At 39.0% G+C, this 26,978-nt stretch overlaps 1 protein-coding gene across 1 annotated transcript in view; it reads right to left on the bottom strand.

Moving 5' to 3' along the window:
* The window catches only part of DCHS2 (dachsous cadherin-related 2), a 178,680-nt gene that overhangs the window by 62,140 nt on the left and 89,562 nt on the right, over positions 1–26,978 (bottom strand). Inside the window, exons 3-7 of the mRNA XM_054595798.1 lie at positions 18,353–18,584; positions 7,367–7,603; positions 5,328–6,344; positions 3,088–3,275; positions 1,629–1,728 (exon numbers count right to left, since the gene is read on the bottom strand). Coding sequence (XP_054451773.1) covers positions 1,629–1,728; positions 3,088–3,275; positions 5,328–6,344; positions 7,367–7,603; positions 18,353–18,584 — 1,774 coding nt within the window. The remainder of the gene's footprint in view (positions 1–1,628; positions 1,729–3,087; positions 3,276–5,327; positions 6,345–7,366; positions 7,604–18,352; positions 18,585–26,978) is intronic.

Genomic DNA, 26,978 nt, shown 5'->3' with positions numbered 1-26,978 from the left:
ATGATGAACATCCATGTAAACATCTTCCAGATTGATCCATTCCTGATATTTCTTTAAAAAATGTTTAAAGAAATGACAGTTTAAGTGCAGAAGAGGACCTATGAATACTTCTAAACCTCATTCTCCTCCCCCTTTCTGTAGATAGCCTCTTTTTTAAAATAAGACTGTATTTCTAGTCCATATATCCATAAATAATATATAGCATGTTTTTAAATTTATAAACAATGCTATGATATCAGGATTATAGCTTAATTTGTTAATCTGCATGTTTGTGTGTTTGTGTGTATTCTCTCTACCCTGTTTTGTTTTTACAATTATACCAAAAAATATGTTCTCTTCCCAGCCCAAATTAAAACAGGAACATAAAAATGATACAAAGATCTCACAGACTAACTGCCCCTTGCAGGCATCCTAGCCAAGCCTGTTTTTCTTCCCTCTAGGACCAGATTAGAATAGGCCAAGGGGGTGGGGAGAGAAAGGTGAGTGGTGACTAATGGGAGAACTGAAAAAGGAGAAGGAATCCCTGAAGCAGAGAAGAGGACCCAGAAGAAGCCGTGTCCTCGCGCGGATCTGCTACAGGCCCATTCTCTGGACAGCCTGCCATGTTGTCTTGTGGGTACTGAAGTTGCCTCATCAGGAACTCACAGGCCTTTTATTTCATTCTTCTTTTATTTCTTTGTTAATATTTTGTAATTTTTGACATGAAAGATCTCAAACATCTTTTATTAGAGTTTCCTTGCCTGTGCTCTAATCAGGATGATCCTCATTATAGATGTTTTGAAAATGATATAATTTGAGGGTCCCTCTTTAAGAAAAATAGAACAATATTTATAAGTATAAATTACTCACAGGTTCCCACCCCCACTCTTGAAGAGCTTGTGCAAGGGAAGGGTCCCAAAGCTTAAACTTTGTGATAAATGAGATATTTGAAAACCTACTTAGTTTTTTAAATGCTAGAGAATTTTGTATGTTGACATTGTTCCCAGAAATTTTTCATCTTATTAATTCCAATAGTTGACCTGTAGCATCTTTTGGATTTTCACATAGGAAATTTATTTGCAGGTTAGGGCGATGTTGTCTCTTGCTTTATTATGTTTTTGTCAAACATGACAAAGCTCTAAATGTCTTTTAAAATAATGTAGAAACACAATGTCAACTAAAGTTAATCACTGGAACACATCTGAGGTCTGTGTATTCTAAAATAAAAACACAAAAACATGCCTGTCTCTATCAAGTTCCCACATACACATACATTATGTACATATGTGACACTTTCTAGGTGTGATTTACTCTAACCTTACCAATATTTAGTCTTCATAGAGATTCATAGATGCTTAGTCTTCATAATCACATTTCCTTACACTAATACTATCCACTAACTACTACTTTCCTTTCAATAAATGTTGATTCACACTTTGTATTATTAAAAATTATTCATTTAAGGTGGGTAGTTGGTGGGTTGTTTTTCACTAAACTTTTAAATTGTTTTTGCAAATATAAAGGTGATTCTAGACAATAATAAATGTAAGTTGTTTGTAACTTGATGTTATTTTCAACATTAACTATGTTCCCAGAAGGAGAGGGGATATTCTTAAAGCTCTTAATTCTGGATGCTTAGTGACATTTACCTGAAGATACTGAATATATAACTTCTGCATTGTTTCCTTCATCAAGATCTTTCGCAAACACAGTTGTAACCAACATATTTACTGGCTGACCTTCCAGAACCTGTCAATAAAACAAATGGCTTAGAAATTACCTGATAAGATTTTTAAAAGAAAAAGCAATGAACTTAAGTGAAAGAACACACTACTACTAAGCATTTTAAAAATGTTTTAGAATCCACATATAATTCAAATGTCTACCATATAAAAATTATATGGATGTAAATCCACAAAAAGAATCTACATTACAATTTAAATCTTTTACTCAATTTGAACAAATTATCTATAGCATTGGAATTAACTTTAAAGAGTGAAAAAGGAAATCAAATTAACTAAACAATCTTAGATTTTGAATGTATTTTAAGAATTCTAGCATCTTTTGATTCATCACCCTCTCAGAGTGTTTTCTTAAAGGTTGCTGTTGAGGTCTAAAATATGCTAAAGATAAAAAAAAAACTTATTTCAGGAAACATACCTCATACAGGAAAGATAACTAATTAACAAAAACTTTCCTAGAATATTGAAAGTTATGTGCAGAGTTGTGTAGTTGAAAAAATAAATTAATTAATTAAAAAAAAAGCTCAGGGGGAAAAAAATCCTACTGCCTAATTAAGCCACTAGATATTTTAATAATATTATTAAAATCATAATGATATCATATTTTGCTTTGGTAAAATTTTCTTTAAATGTGGCTTTGAAAGATGAGTTTAAAGTTATTAACTTCCTCAATACCCTACACATACCTGACCACAATTTGAATGTCTAATTCAATTGTTTGGGAGCTACAGCTTCCAAATTTTTTTATTAACATAATCCATTCATTTTTAAAAAGTATGAGTACCTCCAAGATATATTCATTTGTTAATTACATGCATGAATTAACATGCTAATTTAATGTGTACATTATAAAACATACAAAAACATAGAAATGAAAAAGATTATATATGTGTGTGTGTGTGTGTGTGTGTTTCTGCATGTGCCCTAAAAAAGATCAGCTTTTATAATCTCTGGATATATGTCTCTCCACATTAGAGCCACAGGTCACTCCCCCATCTCTAACTAATCATCTCAGCGATGTGTTCTGATTGCTCATAAGGAGCTCTGCACAAAGAGATGCATGCACATTATTGGAAATACAATCTTTGTCTAAGCATTACTGATAGTGGGGAACCATTATGTTTGTACACAAAGGGCAGAACTCCATTAATCAGAAAACAACTTGATGTTAGATCACATAGCACATATGACCATTTTTTTATAGGGTTTTTTATACTCGTGCACAGTTTCTAGCTCTTCTAGAAATGAACACACTGCCACAGCATGACTAATTTGATAAATGCCTGCTTCTTACCACAAGATGGTGCTCAACACAAATAACTAAGAGCACTACAAGTACATTGCAAGGCTACTGCACCCCACAAACCTTGATGTGTAATTCCTTCCCGGGGAAACACTGTGGGAAATATGGCCTGTTATCATTGATGTCAGTAACTGAGACGTAAACCACCATGCTGGCGTTTCGTGGTGGGGAGCCATGGTCGGTCACTAGGACAGTCACCTGATGGTGCACCTGAAGTTCGTGATCCAATGCCACCCAGCTGATCAGCTCACCTGAGGAACACAGAAGACAAGAGTCTGACACTGTGTACTAGCATTCTGGCATTGGGAACCACGTTCAAAATAATTTGTGGGAAAGAAAAATCAAACACCATCAATCTCTGAGTAAAAGAACAACTTCCGAGGCCATGAACATTAGTAGTGTGACTCTACTGTTGAAAGAATTTTCTAAAGTTTCTCCTAAAAATTACACCTTAAATTTGCCGTGCTTCATATTTCAACTTATCTACCATCAACCATTTAAACAAAAAACTGAATTCATAGAAACAGATTATAAAATGCTCTGTGAGAATTCAGAAATAACTCAGGAGATTTTAAACCACAGCACCTTCCCCTTCATACTGTTATACAGAATAACGGAGAGGAGCACCTCAGCTCAGCTTGCACATCACAGGCTCTGAGTCTGGGTCCCAGTTTCTCCGTCTCCGATGCGGAAGGGCCTCTCTGAGCCTACTTCCTTAGGGCTATCAGCAGCAAATGCAATCATACATCTAAAAGTATTTTGTAGGCTGTCAGTCATTACACCCATGGCTGTTGTTATCATCCCTTTAAAGCAATAGTAAATATCTCCCTAGGAATCAAATATATTCCTCAGGTTACAATTTTTCTTTTACATATAGTTACTTATCATTATCTCACAAAATACATGTGTAATGATGGACAGTGGCTTCCCAAATAACTCTTAATGCTTTACAAGCCTGATTTGACATATTCTTGCTAAGAACCCACTTCTAGGCAGTGTCCCTCACATTTCATCATTGGGGATTCAGGCATAATATTTTAACTGTCTCTACCTCTTGTCAAGAGCCATTAGAAGCCAAGTGCTCTCTCTGGTCTGAGCGTGTCAGGAATTATCTCCTCTATTCATGGTCAGGAAGCCACACTCTGAGGCTAAGCCACTTGCTTAAGGCCATGTAACAAAATTAGGAACACCTGGGCCCTGCACTAACGGAGAGAAATGATCATAGGGGAACCAGATGTAGTTTGCATATTTTCAAAAAAATAAATTACTAAGTAAAATAGGAGACTTGGAAAAATAGCGCCCAGAAGTCAAGAGAGAGCAGGGCCACCCTGCATTGCTGTGCAGTTTGTGCCCTGTGGAGGAGGAGGGAGCCAGAGTAGGAGCAAATGGGCGCTGGAAGCCAGTTCGGCTTCTTGCTGAGCCACGTGCCCTGGGGGAAAAGCGCCATCTGCTGGAGAATAGAGGAAAGGGCACCTTTTCCTAATTCACACAGCAGGGGTCTCTGGAGTAAAGTTAATCAGAGCTGAATTCAAATTCCATCCACTACAGGGCATGGAGCGTCATTAACACAGGCCACTGATGCGCATGGTACCTCCAGGAGTTGCACCAACTACTGACCTCCTCTCATTTCCTTCTAGCTCCGTGACCTTGGGCATGTTACTTGAGCTATTGGGGTCTCGGTTTCCCCAGCTATATAGTTGTAGCATACCCGTATCTCATTTGTAAGTGATTTCAGGGATCAGATAAAGTTCTTGTAAATTTATACAACATTTTTATATTTAATTTTATAATATTTATAATAACATTTTTATATTTAATTCCATAATTAAGACTTGAAAGAACTCACTGTAAATATCTGCCCTTTGGTTCCCTTATCAAAATGAGGTTGGGAAAAATATAGCAATAGAATGGTTTTGAAATCTTGGATTGATTTCTACTTTTATATCAGTGACATTTATATTTTCCAAAACATTATTTGGTGTTTTAAAATCTACAGATGAAAAAGACTGGTAAAAAAAAGATTAGACTTTATAAAAGGATTTATTCAATCCAGTTCTGACTGTATCTCTAATACAGAATAAGAGCCATATATTAGCAATATGTGGGTGAGAGGCAAGAGAGGTATGAATCATTGTAGATAGAATTCTATTCATTTCACTTCATTTTAAAATCACAGAACTATAATCAATATGGTATGTACTAAAAACTGTAATTTTAACTATATGTACTAATGTTACAACTAAAAGATTTGGGTTTTGTCAATTCCAGTTTTAAAGGAGTAAGTGGAAGCTACAAAATGCTACCTGTATGAGGATTCATCTTGAAGAATTTTCCATCAGACAAAAGGAAATACGACAGCTGCCCGTTCTTTCCCGAGTCTCTGTCAATTGCTGTAATTTTGCCTATTACCCCCTGGGGAAGGGGGCTCTCCTCGACTTTCAGAAACAACACATCATGCAAAAAAGTAGGGGAATTGTCATTCTCATCCCGAACGTGAACAATTACTGAAGTGCTCACATTTTGTGACAGTCTGTCTTCTGGGATCCGGGCAAACACTCTAAAATTATATGTTTGGGTGGATTCATAGTCGAGCTGTCGCCGCAGATAAATCCAGCCTGTGTGAGGGTGAACGGCGAACACAGCAGAGTCTGTGCTCGGCTCCAGCGAGTACAGAGGCTGGGAGGTTTCGCGCCGTGGGCCGAGCGGGTAGGCTCGGACTTGCAGTATTTGAGTCGTCAGCGAGAGAGACTCACTAACTTCTGCTTGGTAGACCAAATTTCCAAAAATCAAGGATGGGCTCGATTCTTGTTTTTCAATAACGATTGTCAGCAGGAACAAGGATGCTCGGGGAGGAACGCCAAGGTCCTGGGCCATGACAGTTAGCGTGTGCTCCTGGGCCACATCGCCTCCCAGACTGCCATTGAGGTACACCACCCCGAGCCCGGGGTCAATGGAATAGATGCTGGGGTTCTGGCTGGCAAGGGAGTAGCGGATGAATCCGTTCCAACCGCTGTCTTTGTCTTCCGCATGCGCACGGTACAAGGCTGTGCCAGGCAGCGTGATCCTGGGTATTTTTACCTCATCGGAGGCTTTAGGAAACACTGGGTGGTTGTCATTGACGTCGATTACAGTGATGTTGACTTCTGTGCTGCTGCAGGCTGGGGGGCTGCCCAGCTGCGCCTGGACCGTGAGCACAAACACGGGCTGCGTTTCATGATCCAGAGGCTTCTGGGTTCGAATGGTGCCCAGCCACGGGTGAACAGAGAACTTTCCGTGCGCATCGCCAGAGGAGATTCTGTAAAACACTGGCTCTGAGGAATCTGAATAGAAAAGGGAAAAAATAAAAAAATAATAAAAATAAGCAAGCACTGAATGTCAAAAGAATGTACCTACTAGGAACACTGAAATTTGAAAACAGAATAATGTCCCCTACATCTACAAGGAATACTATGCAACGTCTGGTGTAAGATACTTTAGTGGATAAAAGTAATGTCCAGTGGGAAAAAAAGCAAGGGCACAGGTTTCACTATCTCTCTTCATTCCTCTTGCATTAGGTAAAAGGAAAAGATATTCAGAAAATTATTTGGATGCCTTTGTAATATATCTGAGGGAGCCGAGTTTAAGTTTATGTTGCTGTTTCTCTGTGATATCTGCCTATGAACGACAGATACCCTCCACAGAAGTCGAGGGAAGGGACAGAGGAAGGAAACGGAGGGACTGGGAGCAGGGCAGATACTTAATTCCCTTCTAGGAATTTCTCCTGCAGAGAAACTTCTACAAATCACACAATAACGTTGCTTATTATCTGAACTAGCAAAATACTGTAAATCATGCCAAATGATTGCAAAAGAGAAATGTTTAATAAAACGTGTTTTACATCGAAGTTGAAATACCATGCAAATGCAAACTTTTTAAAATGAGACAAAATAATGTACATTTACCTGCCAAGTTACACTGTAGAAAAAATTACACAGTACAAATTATACAGTGGAAAAAAAGATAGTGGTAAGACAACAAAGATACTAGGATATAGTTTTGTAAAAAATTTCACAGGTGTGTATGTGTGTGTTTGGGGCTGGGGTGTAGGAGATGTATACTTTCTACATCCTGAGGTTTTTCTGTTTTAAACTTTCTTTTAAAAGTACCTATTAATTTTGTGATTAGAAAAAAACTGTAGGATAGAAATAATGAAGAACAAAGGGCAAACCACAGACTGTGCGGTCTCCCTTCATTCTTCTTGTCTGGACACAGGGAGAGGGTCAACCTAAGACTGTACAGCCTAAGAAAATACAGGGAATGTTCCAATAGCGGATTTCAATGCAGTATAGGAGTGGATACTTGCTCAAAGACTCTTTTGCTTTCACTGTTCCAACAGGACTGTCTTCAGGCACATCTTCATAAACTGAGAAAGTGTACTTAGGCCTTTCAAATTCAGCGGGTGCCAGAGTTGTCTGAAGAATGTGTATAGTGACGTCGGCATTAATGGCAGATGTGAGCCCACCGCCATCTCGAGCACAGACCATCAACAGAAGTGTAGTGGATTCCAAATGACTGAGAGTCGAGGATAAGTAAATAATTCCTGGGGAAGGGAAAGAAAGAATTAAAACACAGATAACATGCAATAAATATTGATGAGCAACAGAATATCTGATGTGTTGATTCTACTGTGATGGTCATTTTATGGCAAGTTGATTGGGCCATAGAGTGCCCAGATATTCGGTCAAACATTCTTCTCTGTGTCCCTGTGAGGGTGTTTCTAGGTAGATGATATAGATATAGATAGATATAGATATATAGAGCTCCTATTATGTTCATTTTTCTGGAGAACCCTGACTAATACATCAACTTTCCAAAGACTTCAGAGTATTTGCAAAATGATGGTCCAGAACCTGTCAAGTAAACAATATTTTCCTAGAGATTCAACATTGGACATCTCAGAAGTGTGTCAATTCAACAGAAAAACAATTCAACATAAATTGTGCTGCCTTTGTCAGGCCTGTCTACTGTGTCACCTGCCCAGAATGTAATGTCAGCAAAGTCAATTAGTAAGAAATGGCTGTCACCGATGAGACTGAGATAACAAAGTTCGTTATATGTCAACATTGAAGCACTAGACCAATGTTAAGTATTATCAAGAATGCTTAGCTTAGAACTTCACATTTATAGTAGTCATTCAGAGAATAAATTTATTGGGTCAGGAGTCCTACTTCCCCAAGGGAAGTGCCTTGTTAAAAAAAAAAAAAGTTTTCCAAGCTTTTTAAAATAATGACTGGCCATAAAAGGTAAGTTCTTCCAATCTCAGTTTTTCACTAGGTTTTGGAAAGAAAAGGCTCATTATCTTATTCCTCCATGTCTCATTTCAAAGCAGTCTTAAAATTAAAGTCTTCACACTAGGGTGTCTGCATTAATATATTTTATACATACACACATATACATTTGTATATACAGATACATGCATATATATTTACACATATGTGTGCTATATATATATATATGTATATGGAAATATATATACAACTACTGATCTACCCCCAAATTCTTTTCTAATGATGTGATAGTCAATATTGTATGAACAAGAGACCCATTCATCAATTGCTAAGCCAAGAATTTAATTTAACATGCTATTGACTGGCAAGATACTTGGGCAAGAGAAGCACAAACACTTTCCAGAGGAATCTACCTTCACCCCAGGGTTCAAAGAACTCTCTCAGATAAAGATCAAAGCCCACACTGAAAAAAAAAAACCACACACACACACACACAAAACATCTGAGGAAATACGTTAACATGAATGAGACTGAATACCAACAGCAGATTTCAACTGGGAAACACTTCAAAAAATATAAATGGACAAAATGCTCTAGTTAAAAGACAAAAGTTATCAGAATGCATTTCAAGATAAATCCAAACATATGTTTATGAGAAACACACCTGAAAAAAAAAGGATTGTGGGCAGACGTCAGTGAAAGACAGGCAACGAGGTGCCATCTCCAACCTCGTGCTCTTCGACTCCTGCGGCCATGATGTTCTCTTGATTTTGGACTCTTTCCTTTGGTTATATGATAGTTTTCTTTTGCCTTTCCTAAAAATTCCTGGAATTTCTACAATGGTCCTTCCTCCTCTTCAAACTTCTAAGCATTTCTCTATTGGAGGCGTTTCTCTTTGTTCTATTTGCTGGAAGGTCTCAAAGGGTGTTTCCTGACCACCTGCATTCAATCATCAGGGATACTTGCAAAATCAAAATTTCTAGGCTCTTACACAGACATTCTGATTTGTAGATGTGGGGAAGGATCCAAGGGTTGCATTTTTCATAGGCTCTGCCAGTACTTTTTATTTACTCTAAAATTTAAAAACCACCGCTATATACTCTCCTTCAAAATATTCATATGCTCTATGATAAGTCCTTTATCCTAGTATCTCCCCATGTCTTTCCACCTGAATTATAGTCCTATGCCTCCTTCTAAATGGCATTTATCACTTTGACTTCAGTTGGACCATCAATCATAGTTAAGATTTAAAAATTACATGTGACTCATCGTCTTTCATTAATAAATCAGTCACCTTCTTATATTTTCCTCTTAAAATACCTTCAATTAGTTCCTTCCTCTCTGTTTTTATTACTATCTCCTTAGTACAAACCTCATAACTTGACCCTTAGATAGTAATAATAACATCTGGCTGTCATAAATATGTATAACATATTACATATTTATGTAATCAATATGCATTTCCTGTTAATCAATATGATTTCCTGTTCAGATTTTCTAGTCCTAAAACCCACCTAGCACAATGCTGCTGGGGTAATTTTCCTTCAATGTCACTTTCCCCACAATGTGCTAGCTGCTCAAAACCCTTATGTCATTCTTACTTCCTGTAATAATCAAAGTTAAACTTCTCTGTCATGTTTTTAAATTCCTTTACAAGCCACCCCACTTGCTGTAGCTTCTCAGCATTCTGTACCCTATCTCTCCCCTTCAGACATGATAATATCCAGCTGTCATAAATATGACAAGTATGATAACAAAGCTCAGCTCAGGGGATGCAATCATAGAGGGACTTTGGGTTTTTTTCCCCTAATTAAATTTATCTTCTATGGCTAATCTCCCTGCCCCTAAGTCAAAATTCAGGAAGCTCTTACACCTTCTATAATCATTATCAACCAATTAAAATCCTGCTACTTTAACTCACAAAACAGTCTCGATTTAATAATTTGACTATAAAGGTCTATGTGATGATCAGGATGCTAAACGTAAAGTTCAAGTGGGTCAGAAATAGTTGGCTTCTCTCTTCCTCCTCTAGCTTGCTGCAAACCTCTAATCTGAAGCTGCCTTAACAGAGGTGAATACATCTGTGTTCAGACTACTCATTCACTCGTACCTTGTCTCCTGAAAAGCTGGCTGTGCTTAGAGCTTCTCTCTTTGGCCCTTCCTGGGCAGGACCTGAAACAACTCCGCACCAGCCATCTAAGTCACAAATGACCCACATCCCGGAGAAGCCATTAAGTACCCTTTACCTTTATAAACTCCTGGAGTGCAAGGTATCTCCACCCCCAAAAATTCTCATTTGTTCCAGTCAGTCATTCCCCCTTTAGATTTCTCAAGTGAGAGACAGACCTGAGTCTGCAAGCTCCAAACTGCAGAGAACACATACTAAGTTCTCAAAGTACTAATTGGTTAGGTATAGGTACCCCACCCTGGGGGAAACCCATAGACCTACAGCAGGCCTCTACAAATTATCAACCCTTTTATGTCTAATTTATCAACCTTTTATATCTTTGACAAGGAGGGTTAAAGTTCAGAAGAATAAAAAAGCGGTTTTCTAGTACCTCCTTGGGCAATCCCTCATAAAGCAAGACATGAAGGATGACTTAGGTCATTAACTAAATGAAGATGTGAGTATGAGAAGAAGAGAGGAGAGGGGACAGTCAAATGATCTTGGCTGAAGAAAAAAAATATGCAATGTGCTTGCAGAAGGAAGCAATGGCATAGAGAAGAAGGAGGAGGAGGGGGAAGAAGGAAGTAGAAGGAGGAGAAAGAGGAGGAGAAAAAGAAGAAGTAGTTGGTGTAAGGAAGGAGTATAGAAATTGAAGAGAAGAATTCTTTCCTGAGGCCTCACAGGAAAGCAGGCCAGTCATGATGGGCCTGGTTGACCATAACAAGGATTTGGTCTTCAGCCAAAGAGCCACAGGAAGTCATTAAAGATTTTAGGCAGGGGAGCAAAATGGCCAAATCTGGCTTCTATATATTTGAACAAGGTCCATTTAATGCTTACATGTATAAATTTTACTAGTCTTCCTTTAAGCCAATGACTACTTTAGTTGGCCTTCAAAGTCAACTTTGTATAGCAAAACAATTTCTACTAGAGACCAGGGAGAAACGTGTGAATTTCTTTGAACACTCACCACTTAGATAAAGAAAGTATTAAAATTAAGTTTGTCCTTCTATATGGTGAATGTTTCAAAACATTCACTTTTTTTGATATTTGAATATAAAGAGTAACTAGAAAACTTATTTACTTGAATCCAACATTCTTAAATAAACTGAGCTGCCTATTAAAGTTGAGGAGCCAGAAAATATAGCTCTATAATATATAACATTGCATATAAATATGCATAATATGTAGTAAATAATGAAATAGTAAATAAAATAAATAGCTCTCTGTCTATATATTTTGTCAGCTTAAAATTTATGATACCATATTTTAATATTGTTAAGTACAATGATTAATGGTCTCTCATTTTTTCATAACTCCTGAAAATTATCATTAACGATCCATTCAGGGGTAACTTTAAAATAGCACAGATTCTTTTACACAGCACTGATTATTTAGGTTTAATTACTGGGTGCTTAGATTTATATATTCCAATTACAAGGTGCAAAAGTATTTGTCTGTTATCTTGTCACTTTTTACTTAAAAGAGGACACTGCTGGAATAAAATTTATTTGAATTGATAGATCAATAAAACACCTTAAAGAAAAAGGTCTTCTCTTAATTAAATTGAATATATATGTAAAATCATGTTCTACTAATTAAGCAATACCTACTTTCATAATCAAAACTCCTGCAAAAGATGGGATATTCTTAACCAAGGTGGTAATTCCTAGTTAGGAAAAAATCTGTAGGTCATTACTAAAACTAAGCTGTAGGATAGCTAAGAACAAAAACAAGCACAAAATCATGACCTTTGCCAAACATGTAGTCTGTAAATCTGGTTTCCTCAAAAACAGAGAAAGGCCAAAAACTATGGGATATCAATACTACTTTCTTATTGGTTATTGACATTTATGATATCTCTCCTACAGTCAGTTTGTGAGAATACAGAAACTTATTTACCAAGTAGATGACATTATACTCCTTATTACTCTTTATTTTGCACACAAACTTGGGTAACTAAACTGTAGAGGCTGACAACAATAGAATGGATTCAAAATTCTATCTGATATTGACAACTAAAACAATTATACAAAATCTATAAAGGACTTACAGAAGTCAACACCAAAAAACCAAACAATCCAATTAAGAAATGGGCAAAAGACCTGAATAGACATTTCTCCAAAGAGGACATATAGATAACTAATGGACACATGAAAAGATGCTCAACATCGCTAATCATCAGAGAAATGCAAATTGAAAGCACAATGAGATATTACCTCATACTGGTCAGAATGGCCATCATCAATAAAGCAACAAACAACAAGTGCTGGCAAGGATGTGGAGAAAGGGTATTATCCTAAGTGAAATAAGCCAGTCAGAGAAAGACAAATACAATTTAATTTCATTTACATGTGGAATCTAATGAACAAAACTAACTAACAAAATAAAAACAGACTCATAGAGAACAGACTGACCGCTCTCAGAGGTGTGGAGGAGTTAGGTGAGGAACGTGAAGGGATTAAGCAAAAACAAATAAATAAACAAACAAACCTCACAGACACAGATAAGTGTATAGTGATTACCAAAGGGAAAGGGGGGGTGGAAGAGGGTAGAAGATGGTAAGAGATAAATGGTGATAGAAAGGAGCTTGACTTGAGGTGGCAAACAACACACGATACAATATACAGATGATGTATTATAGACCGGAAGCCTATATAATTTCATTAACCAATGTAACCCCAGGGAATTCAATAAAAATAAAATGTAAAAAAAGAACAATTTACTTGTTTTTGAAGTTTTCACTCAGTTGTATTTATTTAATGGCAAAGAATAAATAAATCAACAGGTAATTTGGTATTGTAATAGGCTTATATAGGAAGTCACAATGAGAGATCATTTTTTATGTTATTTATTTGAAACTAGTGGAGCCTATAGTTATCTTAGCTTTGTCTTTAGTTAGTTTTTTTTTAATGTCATAATAATAGAAAGATCCTTGAAATGGAAGTTCAAGAAGTAAATTCAAGGGTCGGGTTTCCAACTATGTCCTTGAACAAGTCACTAAGACCCAAAGGATCTTCATTCTCTTAATTTGCAGATGGTCATAAAAATATCCACCTTGCTTATTATCCCATAAGTTGGTATAAGACTCAAATAGGCAATAAATGGAAAAGATATTTAAAAGTATTATTATCTGAGACAGAGCAATATAGGGACAGATCACAGGTCTAGGACAAGGTTCAAGTTCAGGTCTGCTGTATGCCAGCCGTGCACCTTTAGGCAAGACACCAAATCCCTTTCTGCCTCACTTTCTTCCTCCACTAAATGAGGGAGCTGAATTGTAAGGTCCCTTTCATCTCCAAGAGTCTGTGATCTTATATTGGAAAAACGCATGAGAAAAATCTCTAACGTGCTTTTGTTTCCTATAAAAGTGACATACACTGATTAGGTGCTTGTGATTAATTTTAGTCTCTGTCTAGCAAATAAAAGAAAGAATTTTTTTGGCGTGAGCAGGCTCACATCCCTTACCAAATAAGATGTGGTATTAATTTATTAACTACATATCAGAATGTTCTATATGTAGAAAAGTGACAATCATGAAAAATTATGAGAATCATTATGTGGTATGAAATCTGAGCATGAAACTAACATTAGAAAAGAATCTGCCCTTGAAATAAAGAAAAACAGAGTCTGTGCTACATTACTTAGAATCCATATTAAAATCCATACACCCATACAAATATAGATTACAACTAAACATGGAGACAAAGTGGCCCTTGTCTGGCAGTTTAATTCACTCAGTTACCCTTTTAATTATTTGTTCTTCTGTAGTGCTAAACTTGGATTTTGTGTACGTCACAACTTAACATAGATCAGACAATAGGAGAGGCAGTGTAAGCTTTTATTGTATGATATATGAGAGCAGGAATTTGTGTTTTATTCATGGATGCATTCCCAACATCTATAACAGTACATGGTGCATAGATAAATAATCATTGAATAAATATGTATCAAAAGGATGAACTTGCTTCCATTTCCTGACTTGAATAGACAACCTACTTTTTTTTAGAACTTCTATTGACTTTTCTTTATATCAACTTGTTTCTATAAAAAGAGATAAACCACAAGAATTTAAGTGGAAGTTAATTTTGTAGAAAAAAAATAGTTAAGCAACAATAAGTAACCAACAAAAATGCTGGCAATCTCTGTCACCTTAAAATAAATTGAATTAGAAGTTATATTTGTTTCAGTGTAAAATTACAAAATAAATAGCACAAACACAAAAGCTAAAGAACTGCTCTTTTCCTGCTACTAAAGGGATACTTCAAACAATGTAGAAAAAATCTACATATTGTTCATTAAATGGGATTAAAAATACATGAAAAAAGAGCTATTAATAAATATGCCTCTGTGCTTCCTCCTTTTAAAACTCAAAATACTGTGGGCTGCCTCGTGCCCACATCAAAGGAACCCAAGTAACTGAGAGTAAGAGAAATGAAAACTCAGTTCAATATCTCTCTCCTGGTGCCTAAACACATTTTACAAAAATGTTCTTTGAACTAACAACACACTTAGAAAACCAAAAACAGACCAGGGAGATCAACCCACAAGAGAAAACAACCATGACATTGCCACACCCCTTCCAGTTTTCTCCAAAACACTGTTCTTACCAGATGAACACAGTAAGTCAAAGAGCTCTATTTTTAATGCATGAGTCTTGGTTGTGGCACAAATAGGTCAATGGAAAAATCTCTTGTCTTCAGAAAAACATGAGCCTATAACACATATTCTATGTAAGCTTACAGATACAGAGCAGCACGTCTTGTATAGGAAGCATCACAATGAAAGCGCAAAGGGACCAGTGAGCAAATGAATGAATGTCTCGAAGGGAGAATTTTAGAATAACTTGGGAAGAAGTGACAATGTAGAAATTTGCTCATCAATTATCAATATTCTTCTCATATGACATAATTGTATATAACTATAAAACTATTCAACTATATAATCAATAAACTATAATGTACATATGTAGCTATATATAACTATATACATAATATATATAAGAGTATTTATTAAGTATACAAATCGAGAAAAGTGGCATCCAGCACAGACAAGGTGGAAAGAAAATGAGAGAGCTTGGGACAGTTTTGAGGAAAAATAGGGTAGGCCACAGAACCACCTATCATGGTATGATAGAGAAAGAGGATTTTAAGCGTATTATCAATGACACTCTCTTGCAATTTCTTACAAGAATGTAATAAGAATTTAAATCATTTTTCAATTATTTCTACATGTGAGTTGTTCTTTTATTCCACAAATATATATTGGTATAGATATACATATAGTATACATGTACATGTACATATCTCTCTATATATATGCAATTCCTTGAGGCTATATTCACATTGGCAGCTTCTGTAGAGACCGGCTGTATAGGCAAAGCAAGAAAGCCCAGCTTTCTATAGGCTACAACAAAAGCACAGATCCAGAAGAGGAAAACCATGTTCCAGACTGCACCTTGTCTTATTCTTTGAGAGCACCAACAGTTTGCTTACCTTTTATGGCATGCCCTTGAAGCCTATTTGTGCAATATAGAAAATGTATGTGGAGTGGCCGTCAATCAACAGATGAACCTGAACACAACTGTTCAAATGAGAGACTTCCTGTTCACAGGCAACCCTTTTCTAATAGCCGGTCATAATGCCGTTCAATTCTCTCCTTTAAAGGTCAAAGCAAAGCATTACCAGCCTTATGAATTTCTCATGAGTTGTGATTAAGTGCAACTAAATTCTAAGCAGTTAGACTGAGAAATGTCTACAACCTAAGTGCACTGATATGAAATAATACAAAAATAACCCGAAGCTACTTCCATTACGAAATTGATCTTTGCTTTAAAAAAAAATAGCATGATACTTCCCTAGACAATGACTCAGGTAACGTGTTCTCCTTGATTAACAATGGCATTTGTCTTATCCCCAGTGCCAGGAGTGGGAACCTGTGGCTGGCTGAAGCCAGCATGACAACAGAGATGTCTTCTAAAAACAGGACACCATGAGGTTCACTCTTCAAGATCTTCCAGGAGAAACTAGGTGATGAGTGTGTTGATGTCTTCAAAAAACAATCTGCTAAGTGCTTTTTGATTCTGTGCCCTGATTGCTGGCCGACCTATATAATTTTGGCAATGCTGTTGCCCTAGAGGGCCTGGCACTTTGACAAGAAGTTAAGGTCTGTAGCTTAGAGGAATGTTGAAAAAGCCAAGATAAGCAGACCAATTTCCTAAAAAAGTATGTTCTTCTGATGCTTTAAATATTAAAGGGGCCACATCAGAGGATTATTTTGAGCAAGGGAAGTTCTGCCTTATAAAGACTGCCATTGCAAATGACTGATCCCCCCACGGTCGCATAGTCCAGATGAAGTACACTTTCCAGGCAAGAAGCAATGACTCTCCACCCCCTGGAGCTGGGAGAGAAAGCAAGATAACTTGGTATTAGATGCCCCATGTAAATTCCTATTTGTTGCTAATGAATATAGTGGTTGCCAAGGGCATTTTAACGATCCAGCAGAACAATGCACAGAGCATGCCTACCATGGCACCTGACATTTTCATCCTCATCACAAGAGAAACACAGTCTGCCCATGCTCCGATCAGGTTCTTTACAAAGAAGCGCAGCCTCAAAGAGTTATCCTCACTCCCGTGTTCACTGCAGCAGCACTATTCACAATAGCCACGTTGTGGGAACAACCTAAATGTCTTTCAATGGATGAATAAAGAAAACATGGTATATATACATAATGGAATCTTAGTTAGCCTTCAAAAAGAAGGAAATACTGTCATATGTAACAACATGGATGAACCCGGAGGACATTACATGAAGTGAAATAAGCCAGTAACAGAAAGGCAAATCGTATATTATCCCACTTATATAGGGATCTAAAATAGTCACACTCATTGAATCAAATAGTAGAAAAGAAGTTGCCTGGAGGAGAAGGGGAGGGAGAAAAGGGAAGTTGCTAAACAGTGGGAATAGAGTTTCAATACAGCAACATGAATGAGTTCTAGAGACCTGCTGCCCAACGCTGCACCTGCAGCTCACAATAAAGGCCTGTACACGGAACACTTGTGAAGAGGGCCGATCTCGTGTTACATGTTCTTACTATAAAATAAAAAGAAATTTTTTGAAGAAGAAATGTAAAAGAGAAAAAAATTTTTTTTGTATGCAGCCTCATCTTTGGACCAGAATAGCTCTAATATCTCAAAAGTATTATAATATAATATACTTGAAATTTTATGTTTTCTAGTAATAATTATTTCAAACATTATTTTGTTCATAAGAATTCAGTAGAAAGAGGAGAATAACAACTTAAATACTGATCATTTCTTTAAAATAAAGACTCCATTTGCTCACTGGTCTTTTTTGACAGGAACACAGTTATCATATCAGAAAACTACAAGGAGCTTTAGGTATTACTTTTTTTAAAAAAGGAAACTTAAGACCCAAAAAGGTTAAGAGAATGCCAGACCTAGTATTAGAAAGGGACATCTGTACAACACTCTTTGCCTTAATATGATTTGAACACTGAAATGATGCAAATTATCCTTGGATGGCATAAAGAAAATAAAATACTATTGACCAGTTGTTTCTCATAATTTATTGCCTTCAATCCTCAGGAAAATTTTGCAACATAGGGGTTATTCACACTCCTTTCCCCCGCAACCCCCCACCCCCAGGTAAAGAAACTGAGGCCAATGAAAACCGGAAGACCAGGAGGAAGCAAGCTGGGACTCAGATCCAGGTCTAATCTAACTGCGGAGCCTTGGCTCCTTTCAGTGCACCTCATGGCCTTCTGGGAGGCACCACGAGTCTTGCAATACACTGCAAATAAAAAAAAATTACTTGGTAATTTTCTGGCTGTTTCACAGAAGCTGATTTCAGAGAACTGTTCCAAGATCACGTACCTGTGGTAGAGTCGATTGTAAAAAGGGATGACAGGTCGCTGGGGATGAGCTCGTAAGCCACTGTTCCATATATCCCAGAATCTCTGTCGGTGGCGAGAACGTTGACGATCTCAGTTCCGGGCTGGGTCTGGCCGCTAATGCTCGTCACATAGGTGGACGGGTTAAACACAGGTTCATTATCATTCATGTCCTCCAGTTCCACACGAACAAAGGCTTGGGCACTTAGCCCACCCTGTTGATGAATGAGAAGTGATTGATTACAAATGCGTCTCTCCTGAACACTGGGATATGGAATAACTGACAAAGATCCTAGAACAGACTTGTGAAACATGTAAAACTTAAAGATGAGCTCCTTGAAGATGAGCTTATGTGTAACAGCATGGTATCTATACTTCAGCACTTATTCTTAAATATAAAGGCTATGTACTCTTCAGCATCTATGAGGCAATAGTTTCAGACTGGAGGCCAAAGGTACTCAAAGAAAGTTTTCTTGAGGCCCAAAGAGGGAAAAAAAATATTCAGCTTTATCTCCAGAGTAATTTTTAACTGCTAAGGAGAAAGGGGAAGAAAGTATTGGTGGAGGATACAATTTTAGAAATGGTCATCAGGGAAAGCCTCACTAGGAAGGTGCCAGTTGAATTAAAGGCTGACCTGCATGGGGAGCTAGGCTGCAGTTATCTGGATTGGAAAAGCACAACGGAAGAAAAGAGCAAGCGCAAAGGCCCTGAGGCAGGAATGCCACTATGTCCCTCCTCCGCCTGTTCAGGGAAGAGAAAGGCAGGGACAGATCAGGAAGGACTCTGTGAGCCTCTGAAAAGACCAAGTCTCTGACCCACCGGAGGGTTTTTAACAGAGACCTTGCTTGACTTGACTTCGATTTGCACTGATTCTCTGGCTGCAGCATTCACACCAGGCTGAAGGCCAGCAACGGTGGAGGGAGGGAAGCCAGTTGGGGGGCTGTTCAGAACCATCAGTGGCAGCGGTGAAGGTAGTCATTCTAAATACCTGGGGCCAGGCTTGGTTTGGAATTCGGAATTTTTCAAGTTTTAGAAAAGCAATACACTGCATAAAATAGTGAGAAGTGGATCTGATACTGTTTACTTTCTGTTGCATCCATCTCAGAACAAGGAGGAGCGGAGAGAATACAACAAGAAAATACTCCTCTGTAATTTTTACTTTTCCAGAGTAAAAACATATGTTCCTACTTTAAAGCACCATTTTCCATTTGTATCTGGTACATCGTGATACTTTCATCTTTGACAAAAATCCTTGGTAAGTTGCACAGCCTGGGTTTTCTCACTCACTTATCCTCCCCCTTCCCTTGTTCTCTCTCCCTTAATTTTTTTCTTTTTTCTGCTCTGGCAGGGAAGCACTGAGGAGGAAAATGAAAGACAGTGGGGAAGAAGTTCCGGTGGAGAGGAAGGCAGGCCCGCTGCTGGCAGGTCTGGAAGACGCTGCTCACAAGAGGGCGAGGGAGGGCAAGAAAGGGTATTGTTCGGGATGACGTTAAGGATGAATCTGGAAGTGGCTCTCATGCTCTGAGGTCCCATAGAGCTCACACTATGGGGACCAAAACTAAATTAACAAATGCATGTTTAGAAAGTGTGATTTTCCTTGTTCTCAGTTAAATACAGTGCCAGGGCCAAGCCAGTGATGAATTAAAACAGGAGAAATAAAAACAATGAACATTCCAGCTAGCCTGTATGCATGAAATGCAGACTGGCTCTCTATCTTCAGCAAATCTAAACGACCAGGAGGTCCCCGGGTGGAGCGGAATAGCAGGGGCCTGCAGACTGATCGTGTGTAGGTAGAAAATACTGCATACCATCCCACAGAGACCTGCTGTTTCTCTGAGCTGCCTCCCTGCCCACTTGTGCCTCCCTGTTCCCTTTCCTTTCTCCTCCTTTTTCTATTTCTACTCAGGTTCAAGACATCACTTCGGTCTGAAGGGGGGCTAAGACAGCAGGTAACAGAAGTAATGAAAAAGTGAGGAAGATGTGAAGAGATGAAGAAATCTCCACCTTACGATCTTTGAGAACAAAGATGTTAATTCCTAGGCTCTCCATGAAGATCCCAAACTGGGCAACACTACCAAAAACAGGCAACATGTTAGATGGACAAAGTGAGAAGTGTATTGTCATAAAACAATGAATCTTTTTTGCAGTATTATAGATCTCAGTCTTTTTTATTTATGACTGCAATTTTTAGCTGCTGAATTTATCAAATGGGATAAACTTTGTCTCATAGTAACCATTTGTGAATGTTTTAAGTGTACTTTACATATATTTTCTCCTTTGATTGTTAGAATCTCCCTTTTTCAGACTTTTATGGTTTCCCCCATTTTGACAGGTAAGAAAACCAAAGCAGAGAGAAGTTAAATGATTCATCCAAAATAAACAAGACTGTAAATAGCAGATTTGCAGGCATGTCCCCAAAGCCCCTCGTGACTTCTTTTAGATTAGATTTCTTTAAGTATTGCTATGGTACCAATTCTACCCTTCATGAAAGGCTTGTTTAAAAGACTATGCTAGGCGCAATGTCCACCTTGGACTCAGCCTTAGGGGTAAAGGAAGACAGAGTCCCTGTTTACAAGGGACTTAAAATGGAGGAGACTGACTATACAGCTGGGTTTGTGGCACGGTGAAACAGTCTGAAGCCAAATGATCTGGGTCTGATACCTGGCCCCGCCCGCACCTGGGACCACAGCCTCAGGGAGGTCAGAGAGTCCCCGGGTCCAAGCTACCGCCTCTGCAAAGTCGGGCCATCTGCTCACCTTGCAGGCCTGTCGCTGGAAGAAGTACCGTGATGCGTATGAAAGCATTTATAACAGTTAATCACCATCAGTTATAAGATTTTATAGGCTCTTTATCCTAAATACTTGGGGTCATATAGATCTGTCTTAGAATTATGAATTATTCAGGTTTTATAAAGGCAATATCATGCATATGCCTAGGAAGGCCTAAAGGAGCATCCATAATCAAGCACTTACTATTCTGCAGCAATTAAATAAGAAAAGGACAACAGTGTGGCGATGGCCATAGGCCCCGGGGGTGGGGACTGGGTGGAGGTGGGCAAAGGAAGAGTCAAACGGGGGCATCTGTAATATTGTTAACAACAAAAAGAAAGAAAAAAATAAATAAAATAAAATAAAAACCATGAATAGCCTCATGTCAGTTCAAGTCAGATTTCTCATCAAGTGAGTTTTTAAAACTTTCCAAAATGAGTATTTTGGGGTTTCAGAACTACAGACAAAGGATTGTGGCTCGTTGTTATTCAGAAGCTGACCTGAGCTATGAGCAGTGAATGGGAGGAACCTCACTGCTGAAGAGATCCTTGGGACAGGTCCTCAAAAGCAATAGGATCTTAGATCTCCCATTGATGTGCAGTTCCCAGAGTGTGGAGGAGCCCTTTTTACCTTGGACTCTGAAGTGTGGCTGCCCAGTGGGTAGTAAGGAGAACTAGCTACGGTCCCTTCCAACGAGGTTCGGCAGCACTCTTTGTTCTCAGTGACTCCAAATCGGAAGGGTGGGAGAAAATTGGAAATATCGGTTTGATGAGTCACAGCCAAATATTTGAGGAAACTAGAAAAAGTCAGAATTCAGCCCAGTTTATAGGTAGACAACAATCGCAAAGGCATCAGGTTGTATACCTTATTAATTATATCTCAATAAAGCTGCTGTAAAAAGGTAGAAAATGCATGTGCCCTTTTATTCAGTAAGTTTGCTTCTAGAGAGCTATCTGCTTTATACACAAACCGCGCGACACAAGCTCAATAGCCAACCTTTATCATGAATACATATTACGGAGAAGGGCTAAATCAATCTACTTCCTATACTGCTAGTGTGACACAGCCCTGCCCTAAGCCTGGAATGGTGAGATAGAGGCGAAACAACTTTATCTCAGACACATACTTCAGCTGCAGAATACAGCATGTCACCAAAAATGGAAATGGAATGTTAATAAACATACACACCAGAAAAAGAGACATGCACTTGATGAAAATAAATGGGAAAGGGAAACAGGAGTTTATATATCAACATGGAATAATTAAATTATAGAGCTTTATCATGAAAACCCATTTTATTTCCAATGTAATCCAATTATTTGTTTCCATTACATAATTTTATAGCATCCTCATGGCTTCTATGGATGAGATAAATAGCAGCAACAGTAGCAGCAAAAATAGGTTCTTTCAGAAGTGATACCAGTAAAATAGAAGTGATTGAATTTTTAAAAAATATTGACAGCCATCCAAGAATAAATAGAAAAGAAGCCTAGGACACCTAGGTATTTGATAAGAAAAAAATTCTTCCATAGACGAATCAATATCTTAGTAACCACCAGTAAATGGGCTCTCAGCAATTTTCTTCCATAGTGCTTTCAAGGCAAGTATGAGAAAGGGGAAGGATCAGGGGAAAAACCACAAACTGTCGAGGTAATTCTGTGAAGTGAAAGGTCTTTTGTCAAAGTGCAGTTCATTGTTTTAAATAAATTCATTATAGCCTAGAATCCAACATCTTGAACCTAAAATATCTTGTCTGAGTTCATTTGTTCCTCTGATCCAGTCTAGACTCTATTTAAGGGACAACCTACCCAGTCATTGTCAACATTATTATCCTCATCTTTGCCAACCTTTCTGAGTATGGACATATGCTGCTGGTAGGTATTGCACAGAAGAATTATGACAGATGCAGACTTTACCTTGTAGAAATGCACAGTTCCTCACAGAAGAAATTTATAAATATTATGCAGGCAGCAGAATAAACACTGCACACTGGACAACACACACACACAGAGTCTTATATTGCTTGGTCTCATATGTCCTGAGCAAACATGGGAGGCAGTTTTAGGTCCAAACAAAGTGGAGGTAAGGAAGCTGTTCAAAGCTTACCATTTAGAGGAAGGGGGAAGACTCTTGTAAAAATTGTCTTTAAAAATGCATGGCCAGGCATGCCTCTAGGGGAACCTGTTTTCAGGTGGGCCGCATGCATAGCTCTCTCCTTGGGCTTTCCTGCACCTCCTTAGGCTCACGTGATGGGCAAGAAGGAGAACAAGGCCACACAAATGAAGAAGGTGTCCAAACTCTACAGAAGGAGACTTTGAAGCCCTGATAGCCCACTTCCAGGCAGTAGATGCTAAAAAGATTCAGACCATAGAAACACCATGTCCCCACCTTCATCCAAGTTGAATGTGACATTCCCTGCTCACCCTGAAAAGGATGCATTGATCGTCTTTACTACAGATCTTTAAAGGGCCCTGCATTTAGCAACAAAAACCTGGGAGCAAGACAAATCAACGCAGGGGTCTTTAGGTCAAAGTGGGCATTGAGTGGTAGCCTGGATGACATAACCTATGCTTTTTGGTAGTTTCCATGAGTGTAGAAGGGATTATATCATTACAGTGACAGGTATGCCTTTACCCTGGACACATCCACATGGAACAAGCTGTCCCCATGAGCAACTGAGCTTGCACCCAGGTTGTGCTGCCGAATGTCCATCACTCCCAGGGGAAATAATCATCTATGGAGGCTACTGGACATTCAACAAAGGTGGACAAACACACCCTGCATTCAGATATGTTCTGACTGAAGTCTGAGGCAGGAAGGAAAGGCAAATGGGTGTGGACTCAGACCTCATGGGGAATAGAGCCCCTATAACACAGGGCATCACAGCAGCGACGGCCCTGGGTCATCAGACACTGTTCCCCAGGGAAGTCTGCGGCAAGGGAGAGGAAGAGAGCCTGGCGGACAGCTTCGTTAAAGACCTGTAGCCTAGGACACCACAAAGAACTGCTGGTCTGCGGGACAGCTGAAGGGCGTGGGTCAGAGCAGAGGAAATGTAGGCAAAGCAAAAGGAGTGGAGCCTGGAGGAGATAACAAGCAGGAATGTAGGGAGGCCGGCAGCCAGGAGCCTGGGAGGTGGTCAGAGTGGCGGCCACAGAGGATGTGATGGTGACCACTGCTGAACTAGTGCCCTCTGCCCCCGACACCAGAAGGAGGAAGGTGGTTCCGACAAGCCAGTGGCCATCCGATAGAGCTGAGGTCTCACTCCAAGGCCACACTGGCCCTGAAGCGTCGTCTACGGGGATGGGGGCATGATTGAAGCAGGTCACCCCAAAGACTAGGTGAAAGAATGGAAGGCTGTGGTGGGATGGAGCCACACACTGAAGAACATGTGGAAGAGGTAAACTTGGAAAATGGTCGAGATGAGATACAGGGTGAGGAAGGAGGACAGCAGAGAGGGAAGTGGGGAGGAGGGCGGAGGGCAAGGGTGCTCGTTGGTGGCGCCTGAGGAAGAGTATGAGGACTGTCTGTCCAGCACTGAGCAGAACTGAGTGAAGCTTGTGAAGGACAACATGGAGCTTGACACAAAGGAGGAGAAAGTGCTGAAAGTTGCCCACCATGCCCAAAACTTTCTTTGATGATTTAAGGCGCTATCCTGGGACAACAGTTAAACTGAGTAGTGAATTCCCTCAGTATCACTGGGTGTTACTTTCAATAAATTGGAGTGAGACAGGTGCCTGCAGGGATCTTCCTTTGCGAGGTCGTACAGAGGCCAGGAATGCTGACAAGGCCTTCGCCTTCCTCTTCAAGGGGGATCTGTACCACAGCAACATGTTCTCCATGTATTCCATCTGCTGTGACCTGACACATGGACATCTGGGACCTTGCTGATCCTGGAGGGACTGATCAGGACCAGGTGACCATGCTTCTCAAGAGAAACCAACCAATCCAAAGCCCACACCCCCAACCACTTCCTTTGTTGGGATTTCACACTCCAGGCCACCATGCCTCTGCCCTAATCACTCCACAGCCAGGTACCAGATAAACAGAGGCATCCTCTATGCCCCAAGAGTCCACTGAACCTATTCAAACTGGCCTATTGTAAGCCTGCTTATTCTGCCTCCCCGCTTCCTTCTCTTGGAAACCACAATAAAGACCCTTGCCTGAAGCGTTTCCTCTCTCCCTCTGCCTCCTGGCCCCTGTGTTTCTCACTGTGCACACACGCACTCCCTTGGTGTGGCGTGCCTTCCTCTCGGCATCTGTGAGTATAACAAACTGTTCTTACAATGACAATTGTCTCCTTACCCATACCTAAATAATGAAACTTCCATTGACCCAAGCAGGGTACAGACCAGCTGCCATCTGTCCCTGGGCTGGGCTTAGGATGAATCATCCAAACAAGAGGATGAAACCTTGAATATGAAGTACCTGCAGGAAGGATGTTTCTGGTCTAATAATCTAGAATATGTTGTGCTTTGTTGGAGGGTATTCCTTCTATGTAACAAGGAGTTTTTATAAAAGAATATTCTGATTCATATATCTCATTTTCTCTTCAGGCTGCTATAACAAAATACCATAGACTGGGAGATTTGTACATGGCAGAAATTTATTTCTCACAGTTCTGAAGGCTAGAAGTCCAAGTCAAGGTGCCAGCGTGGCCAGGTTCTGGCGAAGGCCCAGGGACTGCCAACTTCTGGCTGCACCCTCAGATGATGGAAGAGGTGAAGGAGCTCTCTGGGGCCTCTTTTATTAGAGCCCGAATGCCATTCACAAGGGTTCCGCCCTTGGGACCTTCCAAGGGCCCCACCTCCTAATACCATTAACATATAAATCTGGAGGATCACAAATGTTCAGACCACAGCAATCATCATCCTAAAGACTGTTTCTTCTTTGATTTCTAAAAAGTACCAAAAACTGCTATATAGCTTGTAAATGCTTTCTTAGTTACCTTGAAAAGAAAATAGCTTCTGGTTGGAGGTATGGGGTGAGGGGAACGCATTCCCTTTGTTTGAGCTGGGAAAGCTTGGTGGAAGGATGATGTGGTTAAAGATGCACTTGAATATTGCCATAGACGCTGGTAAACTGAGAGGAAAGGAAGGAATTTCCATAGAGTGAGTGTGTAGAGTAGGTTCCATCTGGAGATGGAAGTAAGCAAGGAGGTTTAAATTAAATATCTGGACTGGTATTTTTTATTCCACTGACAATGCTCCTAATGAATGCACTACTTTTTGGCAGTAAAATATTTTTTCTGGCATCAAACGATCTTATTTCTATTAGGATAATTTCTATATACACTTTTACAAAACCATCTGAAACCAACTAATTAGAAAAAGGTGTTTGACTACTGCAGTATTGGATTTAAATTGGTTATTCATTCTAGGATGGCCTTCTATAACTGTCTTAAAATCTACTAATAATATACTTCCGAAGCCATGGATAAATATTTGTGTGTGCATATATTGAGCTTTAAATAATCACACAGACCTGAATTATTCTAAGCTCCTCTGTTTACTCCTATTTTTGTTTACTATGTGTTTTCTTACATAGAAGCAAAGATTCCTGGAATCACATAGTCAGGGGTTGATAAAACCTATTCAAATAGTTCACAGTAATTCCACTGAATATAATAAGAAACCATAGTAATTTTACTGAATATTTTCATGTTAGTTTCTAATAAGTATATTTTGACTCATTTGCTTACTTGTAATAGGTATATTTAGACTCATTTTTTTCCCATCAACTAATGCCTTAAGTAGGTAGATTCTCCTATTAATTTCAAAAGAGGAAGATTAACCAGAAGGGTGTTAGCAATACCCATCTACATGAGGGAGTAAAAAGTAATCA

The sequence above is a fragment of the Pteronotus mesoamericanus genome, unplaced genomic scaffold, assembly GCF_021234165.1.
Source record: "Pteronotus mesoamericanus isolate MK-2021 breed Mesoamerican mustached bat unplaced genomic scaffold, CSHL_Meso_final contig_163, whole genome shotgun sequence".
Classification (NCBI taxonomy): Eukaryota; Metazoa; Chordata; class Mammalia; order Chiroptera; family Mormoopidae; genus Pteronotus; species Pteronotus mesoamericanus.
This window is presented reverse-complemented; position numbering and strand designations above follow the sequence as displayed.